The 12570-nt window shown below is 36.5% G+C and overlaps 1 protein-coding gene across 5 annotated transcripts in view; it reads left to right on the forward strand.

The window, feature by feature from the left end:
* CABIN1 (calcineurin binding protein 1) overlaps nt 1-12570 on the forward strand; it is a 115764-nt gene that overhangs the window by 22410 nt on the left and 80784 nt on the right. For all 5 annotated transcript variants that reach the window (XM_080628580.1, XM_080628579.1, XM_080628582.1 and 2 more), the window contains 7 exons: nt 416-577; nt 2130-2336; nt 2719-2864; nt 4723-4984; nt 7011-7271; nt 7933-8084; nt 8950-9128. In XM_080628580.1, coding sequence (XP_080484706.1) covers nt 416-577; nt 2130-2336; nt 2719-2864; nt 4723-4984; nt 7011-7271; nt 7933-8084; nt 8950-9128 — 1369 coding nt within the window. The remainder of the gene's footprint in view (nt 1-415; nt 578-2129; nt 2337-2718; nt 2865-4722; nt 4985-7010; nt 7272-7932; nt 8085-8949; nt 9129-12570) is intronic.

The raw sequence follows: 12570 nt of genomic DNA on the forward strand, positions 1-12570 counted from the left end.
CTCCATTACTCTTTTTCCATGAAGAGGAAATGAATGTTTGTGAATTAGGGTAGAAATTCTTTGGTGCCTTTTTCTTACTCACAGGGATGACAAAAGCAACCTGGTGTGTAGTGGAAAGCTTTGGATGATCTTCAGTCTGAAACATTAAGCTGATATCTAATCACATTGGTTAAAGACGAGTTCATAAATTAATATAGGAAAATAAAAAATGAAACCACTTCATTGCCATTCCAGTGCCATTGAAATTACTTGTGTGAGATGGGTTTACAGAAATATGGGTAATATTGGGTTGTAATTTGGGAAAAATACATGTAGTGCCTTAATGTTGTTTTCATCATTAGCCTTCCGACAGCTAGGTAACTTCATGCAATCTTCAGCTTCCAGGTATTTTTCATTGGTATTTGTGATGTTATAGGTTCAGGTACTACAAAAAGAACTTGCAGCATCCACTTCTGAAGATACTCATCCGTACAAAGAAGAGCTGGAAACAGCCTTGGAACAGTGTTTTTATTGTTTATATGGTTTCCCTAGCAAAAAAAGCAAAGCAAGGTACCTAGAAGAACATTCAGTACAGCAGGTAAGATATGTATTATTTAATGTTAGTGGAATATCCTGAAGTGATGGAAGATACGCCTTTGTTTGGTTTGAATGCCAAATATTATATTTTGGATAACGATTACGTTTATTTTCTTGTAAAATTTATGTATTTTACATATTGCAGAAAATAAATTAATTTAAAAAAACGTGGAAGCCTTTGTGAATATAAAGAATTTAAAGTGAAATTCTAGTGTAGTCTTATTCATAGTAGTATGCCATTTTGAAGCTATTCACAAATCAGTCTTATTGAGCCATGACTTTCCTGTTTTCAACAGACAAGACGTTCGAGTTTGAGGAAAATTAGAAAGGAAAAAAGTCAGCTTGAGAGAAGAAAACTTTAGCAGCCAGCCCTGCAGTTTATGAAAGTGAAAAATGTCACTGTTAAAAACTATGCAAGTAAATTATATTATAGCTTATTTTGAAATCCATCTGGTAGCCTTTTATCAGAAATGTGTGAAATTCAGTTGAGTTTGGGAGAACATCTACAGAGAGTGCCTTGGGAAGAGCATTGAAGTAATAAGAAAGGGACAGAAAAAGCAGGTCAGCAATCCTCTGCCTTGGAACAGCACTGATTTGTTCAGAAATCTCAGATGATTTTTACATTTACCAAATGCAAGTGATCATAGAATTAGAAATTAAAAGCAGTTTCATACAAGTAAAATAATTGTCTGGCTTCATTGAACTGACACTTTAAAATACACAATTACTGTTATGTTATTCATTGAATATTTGTGAATTCAGTCTATTAAGCTTATCTGTTAGAAAAGAAAGATAATGAGAACATGGGAATAACAAAGAAAAACGGATGTATAAGGAGATTATGCTCTGCCCCCAGACTCCTAAAGTAAATGTTACATTTGAGTAATTCTGGATGAAAAACTTCTTATTGAAGTCACTGATAAACTGATGCTTAGTAATGTGACTTCCCCATTTTGAACACAGAAGCAAAGTTTACTGTAAGGAATGAGGTGAACAATAAAAAAGATAAAAACAGTCTAGCAAAGGAAAGCGTAATTTTTTTTTTTTTTCTTTTGGTTATTGTTTTCAAGAAAGAAAAGTGAAGGGAAAATGTGAAATAAGTTCTTAAATTGGAGAGTTTGAAGATTTTTGAGTCTCGGAATTTTGTCTGATTCCCATTTCATTTATTCTAACTTGAGTTTGCAATTGAAGGTGTAGAGCTTTTCTTACCCATATCTTACCCAAGATCTCAGTGTTGCTCAGGATATTTGCAGCTGATTCTTGCTTAGAAACAACTTTTAAGCAAGTAGAATGGCTATTTTTCAGTGACATACACTGAATTACAGTCCAAATACCTTAGTCCTCTAAATCAGTGAGCTGTATATTTGTGAGCAGCATAAATTAATGGTGCCTTTAGTTGTTTTGTTCTTGGGAGGTTTAATTGGTTTCTTGCTAGAGTAATACGTATATTCACATGAACTAGAATAGTCATAGAAATTCATCAATAGACTTCTGATTGTGGAATTTGAGATAATTTTTTTTTTTTTCCCCCTCTCATCTGCCTCCCTCTTCAGGTTGATCTAACATGGGAAGATGCTTTGTTCATGTTTGAATATTTTAAGCCTAAAACTCTTCCAGAATTTGATAGTTATAAAACCAGTACTGTGTCTGCTGATTTGGCCAACCTTTTGAAGAAGACTGCTACAATTGTTCCTCGAACTGACAAGCCTATGCTGAGCCTAGATACTGTATCTGCCTATATTGAAGGAACCTGCAGCAAGGTATAATTAATTGCTTTTAAAAAATATTGAGAGGAGTAAAAAATGTTGTTATTTTTACGTTGACTTTGAGGTAGTTTGGGGAATTATTTATTCCATGATGTTGGATTTCCTCAGATAATTTAATTTAATTTAAATTAAATGACACCACCAAAGTTTAGTCTTGGAATAGCAAGAGGTAATATTGATTAATATGCAGTCAGTATGAGATATTCATTAGTGTTTGTAAGTGCTCTGTGAATCTGTGGGATACTGTCACTGTCTTCAGATTCTACCTTCATATTCTGTGATGAAAAGGCTACTTTCGCTACAAGGAAGAAGCACGCAGCTCCTTTAATGTGACTGTTTCATTTAACATGAACCTTTACTTTTTGTTTATTCTCAGGTACCATCTCTCCCGGATGGTGCAGACTATTCTCCACCAGTGGTGACTGAGTTGTACTATCTTCTGGCAGACTATCATTTCAAGAATAAAGAACAGTCTAAGGCCATTAAATTTTACATGCACGACATTTGTATTTGTCCGAACAGGTCAGTATTATTGATTCCTGCTGCACATCATTCATTCTTCTCACTTCCTTCAGTACTGAAAAGCAGACAACAAAAGACATTTATTTTGGTTTCAGGAGTTTAAAACCCCCAAACTAAAAAGCCTGCAGTCCATTATTATAGGTTTATTGTATAATTAAGTGCATCGGTAAAACAACCCAACAAACAAAAGACAAAACAAAACCTAGTGTTAAGTATTTGATTGTTTTGAAATTATAGCTGATAAATGAAATTATAAAATCAAGAATATCTGGACAGGGCAAGGACCAAGTAATATTTCTCTTTTATGCCTTTTGTTCTTTGTTTTGTCATGTTTATACATGACAGGGAATGAAAAATGTCACTGTTAGTAGCATAGCTATAGCACAAATAGTGTTCTGTATATGATTAACTGTTTAGGCTGATACCGTTCTAAAAGTATTGATCTTGCTGCAAGTGAACTACTCAGAATAAAAACTCAAGTAAAATATTTCAGTGATACTTAAATTATAAAGACACAAGATAAACATTTACAACTTCCTGAAATACTGCCAAGATTAAGCTCTACCATCTTAAAAATAAAACATGTTTTGAGTAAAAGTCTTCTCAAATGAAATTAAATAATCTTTAATTTTACTGAAGGGTTTGCGTATTAGATGTTAGCTTTCATTTTAATTCTCCTTGAAGCTGAGAGCTCAGGGTCAGTGACAAACCCCTAGTTTGATAGATTTGAGACAAGAAAACTACTTCTAAATCCAGTTACATATCAGAGACAAAAGGGAAAGCGAAGGCACAAAGCAATTTTACATGCGAAATCTACAGAGGAAATAGCTGTAATTTAGTGTTAATGAATCTTCTTGTCTGGGACCTCTGATTAGCAGATTGCTAAAACTTCTGTTTGAAGCTTGATAAAGAAATTACCACCCCCCATTTTTCTGTAGCTTTGGTACTTTTATACCCAAATGCATAAATAAATGAGTGGAATGCATTTCACTGTGTGATGTTTTGTTGCTCAGAAGATGCTTTATGTGGTAGCATAGTGTTTTTATCTTAGTCACACGAGATACTACATCTTCGCATGTCTATTACAGTTCTCCTTCCATTCCCTTTAGGAATCTGACTATTGAGGTCACTTGACCCAGCAACAGGTTTTCAGTTGAAATCAGCAAGTAATTACAAGCAAAAAAGTTAGAACATTATGATTGTTACTTTGCTGTATTCCAGGGCTTGATGACCTCAGCTCTCAGGTGAGATTGTGGAATACAGAAAACACTCTTCAGACTGTGTCGTCAATGGTCTCATAAACACAGGACTAGATCCTGAACAGTCCCCTCAGTAAACAGTCTTCATCATTCATCAGAATTTTTCTACATGAATGCATTTTAGGTTTTGTGATTTTATGTTGGAAAATGATGATGAGGATAAAGACCATTCACAGTTCAGTCTAACAATACAAAATACCATAATGGCTGTCTGCTGGCCTACAGAAATGAAGGGTGACAGTGTTTGGCCAGGGCAGGGTGGTTACTGAGAAAATGAATCAGTGGGAGTGCTGCCATTGATAGTACAGAAATGCTATTTTTGCATGGCAGATAAACCTTCTTGTTTCATTTGACTTTCATGTATGACATGACATTTGGCACAGTGCTTTAGTAGGAAACCATATTTAATAAAATCTGTTTGATTTAGGCTATACTGCCTCTGTTTCACTGTGAAGGGAGGAGGAGATGCAGAGATCTTTTTTTAAGAGACAGTAAGATGGAAGGAAGAGAAAAGATATAACAAAATTAATCTTGTCTGTGCCATTCAATGTACTGTTTAGGGGGGAAATGGTTCATGTGTTATGCTCTTGCTTGCATAGGTTTGATTCGTGGGCTGGCATGGCTCTGGCTCGAGCAAGTCGTATTCAGGACAAGTTGAACTCTAACGAATTGAAAAGCGATGGCCCAATCTGGAAGCACTCTACTCCTGTCTTGAATTGCTTCAAGCGAGCCCTGGAGATTGACAGCTCTAATCTCTCCTTGTGGATAGAATATGGCACCATTTCTTATGCCCTACATTCTTTTGCATCTCGACAGCTTAAGCAGTGGAAATCAGAACTCCCCCCTGAAGTTGTGCAGCAGGTGGGATCTAACTGAGCTCATTATGAAGTTTTAACTGTTTGAAATTATGTTTCTGACATAGTAACTGTTAAATATTTACATGCTTTATACCAGGTATTAGACTGCATGGCTACTTAGTAATGTTGGAAATTCTGATATTCATGCATATAATCTGCTGGTGTCGGCAGTATTTAAAGGCTTTTTCTTTTTCCTGTGTAAAATTAGTTTGAGCCTGATCTTTGAATTAACTTTTGTAACATTCTGGATAGGGGAACTAGAATTACCTTGTCTTTCTATAAATGTCATACAATGTTTCCAGGAAAAGGTGAAATGCATACATATTCATATAGTGAAAAGATCAGGAATTACTCTGATATCTGTGTCCATGCGTCATCTCTTATATCTAAAGACATCCTTCCCCCTTTTCTATGTTTTGGAACTATTTGCTTAAACAAATGATCAAAATGAGGAGATTGATAGAATTTTCATAGAAAAAGTTACAAATTCATTAGTTCTTTCTGCATGACAGTGCTGAAAACGTTGAAGTTTATTGCTAAGACAAAGTGAACAATTCTGAATCCTCTCTGACAGGGATAAAAGTTGCTAGAGGAAATGCTTTGTGTGTCTTTTTTGACCAGTAAACTCTATTTCTGCTTGAGCTATTCTCACTTAAAAATATTATGTAGTCCACAACTGGAAGCAGAGTGAAAAAAAGAAGTGCTGCTCCTGGGTGTCTGCTGTAAGTTGTAAAAAACTCTGAGGGTTTGAACTGTAGAGAAGTGGTACTGGGAACGTCCTTCGTTTCCAAGAGAACGTATTTACAGCAAGGTGATGTGTCTTGCATCTGAGTGTTGAATTTCCCATAGACACTTACATAGTGTTTGACCCTCTTAAGAAGAAGGATGATGTAAGCATGTGTATTAAAGGAGAACATGCGGTTTATTAAGTAGTATATTTGAAATGACAACTAGCAATAGGGGTTTCTTTCTGAGGGTTATTACATCCAAGAGCTCCAAATCTAACTACTGAGAAAATTATTACATTTTAATGCATTTGATCTATCGAAACTCTGGTGTTATGGTTTGCGGCTCTTGGCTATGAGGGACTTGCTGAAGAATTTCAGGGTTAATGCTGGAGTTATTTCATATTATCAGATAAAAGGTGTAATATAGAACAGCTGTCTTAAGTTGTGGATGAAATTAGAATGTTTATTTAGGACTACTTGAATCTGCCATTTAAATATATTAAACCCACATATTTACTAAGAAAAGCTCTAATATAATAAAAATAAATTGGAACAATATAATCTCCATTCATCAGTAATGTGTTTCTCATACATGAAACCTTTATTATTCTCTTCTCATTACAAAATATTTAGGAAAGGATATGTTATAGTTTTTTGAAGTGCAACAAGTGCTGAGGTTACTGTTGTAACCCAAAAATTCAAATTTATCAGTTTCTTTTTTAGAGAGAGAAAATTACATGTATGCATCTTTTGATGTAGTTTTTTAGGTGACTTTACTGGCAGTTTAATTTATGCTGCTGGTTTTAATTTCTTTGAGACATGGGGGGAGGGTATTCGTGCTATATTCAGCTCAAAAATATATGCACTGCGAGACAGATAAAATACATTTCTTCACAAATGATAATGGTCTGTAGTGGTTCTGGCAGACTTTAGCTGCAGAACAAAAGTGTCTTTTATTCTGTGAAAAGTTAACATAATTACGGTTCTGAAAAAGTGGAAAAAATTTTGTAGACATATACATTGGTTTGCTATTTTTCAAATTTATATGCATATTCTTACACTTCTGTCTTACTGTTTTGTTCTGGTTATTTGTGTTAGCAGTTACTGAAATGAACAAAAACCTATCCATAAACACATTTTGTGTGTTGTCAGGGTGTATTTGATCACTTGTATATGTTCAGATTGAAAGTGTTTTAAATTATATACCTTGTTTATGCAATTTTATATGCAGGAATATATTTCTAGAACCTTTCATCCCAGCACAGTGAATTCATGTATTCTCAACACTTTGCTCAATCACAGATGGAAGAGCGTCGGGACAGTATGTTGGAGACAGCCAAGTTGTGTTTTACGTCAGCATCTCGCTGTGAGGGAGATGGTGATGAAGAGGAGTGGCTTATTCACTACATGCTAGGAAAGATTGCAGAGAAGCAGAAACAGTCTCCTGTTGTCTATCTGCTGCATTACAAACAGGCAGGCCATTACTTGCATGAGGAGGCTGCCCGATATCCAAAGAAAATTCACTACCATAATCCACCAGAACTTGCCATGGAAGCGTTGGAGGTAAAAGAAAGTTAAATATGTAGGTTTGAAAACCTTTTTTCTCTAAAGATAACGGAATACCAGTTATTATTAGTTCATATTATTAGGCATAAGTACATGGTGCTCTGCACCTGGGAACATTTACAGGACTGACTGGAGAATAAAATGGATCATGTTAGTCAGGCTGGTTTTGTTTAAAAGACAGTTTATGTATACAGTCTCAGTATTGGACAGGCATACAGAAATCCCACTTCTGGATTTTGCTGTACTCAGTTCATTAGTCAGCTCTTATCAAAATCAAATGTGTAGGTTTCAGAAGCATCTCATATCTATAAAAGCAGAAGTTCATGTAGGAGTTGGAATAGTAATCATGCCTTTGCTTTTATTGTGTTGGCTGGTAAAAATAGTGGGTCTAGAACATACTCAGTGGTGCTTTGCTTCCAAGCAGACTGGGTCTGCTTTTATTGTTATATTCCATAGGTTGCATAAAATTTTTGCAGTGTTCACTGTCTTGTAATTTATGAGCAACTTTGAAAAGCAAGAAAAGTCCTACTCAGGTAAGTTTAGGTAACAGATGACTGACTTTACTAACTCCTGCAGTTTCTTCAGAGAAGAGCCTATTTGTAGTAGGTTGTAGAGTTATGAATTCTTTACTGACCAAATGGACTTCGGTGTTTTCTAGGTATACTTTCGACTTCATGCTTCTATTTTGAAACTTGTGGGGAAACCAGACTCTGGAGTAGATGCAGAGATACTAGTTAGTTTCATGAAAGAAGCTTCTGAGGGTCCATTTGCCAGGGGTGAGGAGAAGAACACCCCAAAAGCTGCAGAAAAGTGAGTGTTAATTTCCAGGAGTATCCTCTGAAAGCATACTGATAAATACTGTATAATAAACTACTGAAATGAAGCTGAATGAAATGTGAACAAAACACCATGATTAGAATTAATTCTAGTGCTTGCAGTTTTCAGGTATCATGAACAGTAAGATTATGTGCTGTGTTGCGATGTTCTCAATAATTGGCCCAGTGCAGATAAGAAAGGAACAAAAGAAAACAATTTTGATCTTGTGACCCATTTTGAAGCCACTGGTTTTATTTCTTAATAAATTTATTTAATCAGCTAATAACAATGCAGAAGCAAATGGCCTTTGTTTTAAAGGGTAAGAGACTTTAGTCCTCATAATTTGTCTCATTAACAACTACAAAATAAAGAATGTTTTACTATTGACGAGTGACAATGCAGGAATATAGCCTGTACTAAAAATCCATCATTTACAATTTGTTAGGAATTTGTTTGTTTGATGACTGTATTGGGAACATCGTAAGAACATGTAATCTCCTTTTGTTCTTTGTGTGTGTCACAGAATCATAGAATAGTTTGGGTTGGAAAGGACCTTGACATCATCTAGTTCCAACCCCCCTGCCATGGGCAGGGACACCCCACACTAAACCATGCCACCCAAGGCCTCATCCAACCTGGCCTTGAACACCGCCAAGGATGGAGCATTCACAACCTCCCTGGGCAACCCATTCCAGTGCCTCACCACCCTAACAGTAAAGAAGTTCTTCCTTATATCCAATCTAAACTTCCCTTGTTTAAGTTTGAACCCGTTACCCCTTGTCCTGTCACTACAGTCCCTGATGAATAGTCCCTCCCCAGCATCGTATGTTAACACTATTCTTTTTCTTGCTTCTCCCAGGGAAAAAACTTGCATGATTGATGAAGACTCTCACTCTTCAGCTGGAACAGTGCCAGGCCCTGGGACTTCCCTTCCCTCCTCCTGCGGTCCAGGTCTGACATCCCCACCTTACACAGCCACTCCAGTTGACCACGATTACGTCAAATGTAAAAAACCCCGTCAGCAGGCAACGCCGGACGGTACAGTCCCTGTTCTCAATACTGGCAGCACAGGGAGGTGCTCTAATCATGGGGGGTTTGAGCAGGAATGATCAAACTGCTCATTTTAAGGAGGGTGATGGGTCTGTGGTAACACGGGCAATATTGAAGCTTATAACCTTTATAAATACAGTGCTTTAAATACAGTCAGAGCTTTAAGTACAAAACTCAAAGTTGTCACCTGCCACCATTGGCACCTATCACTTAAGAGGAATGTTGATAGGAGCATGCAGCTCATTGCATTTTCAGTGATTTTTTTTTTTATTTTTAAGTTGTTTTTTTTTTCCTCAGAGCTAAATGTCTGCTCTCATAAGGAAAGATGTAGGTTTAGTGTGTAAAGACTGGACACTGTTTCAGTGCCTGTGTGAAATGACCATGTGAAAATTTGAACTAACTGAAACAAGACAAATTGTTATAAAGGCAAAACAAAACAATGTTACCCTGTTTTTGAAGGAGGCAGGTGGCAACTATTTTGAATATATTGTGTATCAGCACGAAGTGATTTGCATGACAGTGCAGTAGACTTCATCTTTTAATTTTTCTTTATCATTTACAATGACTGGTTAGCAGCTCATCTCTATAGAATATGAAGTTACACAGTAAATTATTGGCTTATAAATGCAGAAGGTAGGGTGGTATCACAGTGTTATTGAAGATTTTGCAATATACATGTATAGTAAAAGTTAAGTTACTATTTAAGTAACCTGACATTATTATTTGGCTAGGAATTTTATTCTGATTCTGCTTTTCTAGCCATTTGTTTATCCATCTGGATCTCTATAAGTATCAGCACTCAAAGAAGAGTAAAGTATCTGCAATATATACCTTAGTGTTGGTGGAATGTGTCAGGCCCCACAGAAAAGCTTTGCTTGATATGAATTTATTTCTGGAGGGTGGGCTGCTTCCTACTGTCATTTTCTGAAGAATGGTGATTTTTAATAACTTTGACATAGTTTGGAGATGAATGTTCCTATGCCTGGAAACTCTGCAAGGTGAATTTCCCTAGCAAATAATTCTTGGTGAAACTGACAGATCCCTTACTGCTTTCACTAACTAGAGAAATATTCATTCTGTTTATTCTTATATTTTAATCCAGAATAATTCATTGGACTGTTTTGATATCATATGTAGTATGTTAGTGTGAATGGGTTATGTAGAGACCAGGCTCTTATATTAGCCTTTTGACCATTTTTGACACAGCAAACACAGAAGGGAGCAAATATTTGAATATTCTCTAAATAACATTCTCTGTGAGAAGCAATTCTGCTTAAGACTACATCTGCTTAGGTCCTGAAGTCTGTTGAGATGTTCCCAGGAGATACATAAGCTAGATAAATATTCCAATACATGTCATTAGTACATTCACTCAAAGTAAGATACTGCAGACTGTGACATGCTAATTGCCTGATGGCAGCAAAGTTGGCTCCTTAGTGAAGCCTGAAGGTGTGAGCCAAGGAATGTCTACCTCTGCTGGGGCTGAACTAGTGGTTCTTGGGTCTGCTAGCTTAGCCTAACTAGGACTGAGCTTTGCTGTTGTCAAGCAATTAAAATTGTAAGCCACTGAAAGAAGCAGAGTTAGGGGGGTCATTACAAAGGCTGTGTGCAGCCATGACAAGTAAAATTGCAAAGTACTGCATCATTCATGTTTTGTAAGTTGCTGGCACAACTAAATTCTGGATAGAGCATATTGGAGAGCCCCAGGAAACTGAAATATTTGCTTTGAGGCAGTTACAGATGGAAGGAGAGCTAACAGGCTGAACCACACTCAGAAGTCTTTCACTTTTATATTATTACATATACTGTGCTCCTCTGCCTGCATTTGCATTTTACTTGTGTTAAAATCTATACCTTTAAAGTAAAATGCTCTTGACAGCTTACGCTTAATCACATCACTGAAGAAAACTCGTGCCTGTGTTCCTGTTGTACCATTCCTGAAAACAGTGAGAAAATACCCATCATTTGACTGCTCTTTAGAGGTTCTTTTTTAACCGTTCCTACAACAAAAGAAACTGTCTGTATTGTTGTTCACAGAACAAATAATTTGGCCTAAATTCAGCCTAAATGTTTATTCTTTCTGAGGCCTGGCAATACTCTTACTTACTCTTAACTCTGGTATTGATATTGTTCATCATCTATGACATAAATTAAGAGCATTGTATGAGTCTTACCTACAAAGTTCTCTTCTTATGTTACAACATGCAAAGCATGCTAGTTGGGATCGCTGTCATTGCTGACCTAGGAGAACTCTTTTGACCATTTTTGTTTGCTATGCTTCAAGGAAACATGTCCTGTGAGGAGGGAGAGAAGGAATTGGGATGGTTTGTTTAAGGAGGAGAATACCACTGTAACCTAAATAGTTTTGAAAGCTGTACAAAGAGTTAGAGGCAAAACCTTGTCCATGGGAGACAGAACAGGTATTAGACTTAAATTGGATTTTCAATCTGCACTATTAGATCCAGTATTGCAGTCAAGATTCAGATTTCAATCTGGACTAACACTATTAGAAAAGGGTGTTTAAAGTAGTATTAGGAAATACTGTTTAGAAAAAGAAAAAAAAAAGGTGAAGCACTGTGATGTGTTCCTGGGGATAGTACAACACTGCAACACTTCCGCACTAGATGTCTTTGAAAAGTGACACTACATCTGCCAGGGGTGATGGAGTTGCAATTTATTCTGATGGAGAAAGGAATGGACTAGATGAACTCTTGTGGTTCCTTCTGAGCCCTATTTTTTTCTATTGATGTTATGTTTTGGGGGTGGTGTTTGGGTTTTGTTTGGTTTTGGTGTTAGGGTGTTTTTTAAACAAGATACCCAGCAATGTGCTTTCTGGTGCAGCAAATTATCTCATTACAAGCAGGAGAGAATTACTGTACCACCAGACATCTTTTCTTGAAGATAATGGGACTCTGATCTTCAAGCATTCATCTGTAGATAGGTAAAGCTGTGAGGGCAGACTTATTCCAGATACATTATATTCAAATGAGTTGTTATAGTTCCGTAGTTCTCCATCACATTTTCCTGGTGAAAAAAGAAGGCTGGGATATGCAGAAATCACTGTTAAAGCTGAGAGTATTAAAAAGCTTTATATCCAGTGAATGCTAGTAATACTAATTTTAAGTCGTATATTTAATAGAAATGGGAGAAAGGAACCAATAAATACAGCTTGTAAATAACTAAACTTCTTTTTCAAGGAGACAGAAGTATTGCTGAGTGGCAGCTGTTATTTGCTGGCTGACTAGCTGCTGTCATGTGCGTAAAGTAGGCAGCTTCCTTTCTCTTTTCTTGTCCTTCCACTCAGCAACATCTTTTCCTTCCTTCTGTTAATCCTGTCTTTCCTGTCATCACCCCTGCCTGTTGCTGTTTCATAACTCTCCAAATTGAAAACTGGCATTTGATAGTAGAAGCCTGAGGATTAAATTCTCTT

The sequence above is a fragment of the Psittacula echo genome (genome assembly GCF_963264785.1).
Source record: "Psittacula echo genome assembly, chromosome: 13".
Taxonomy (NCBI): domain Eukaryota; kingdom Metazoa; phylum Chordata; class Aves; order Psittaciformes; family Psittacidae; genus Psittacula; species Psittacula echo.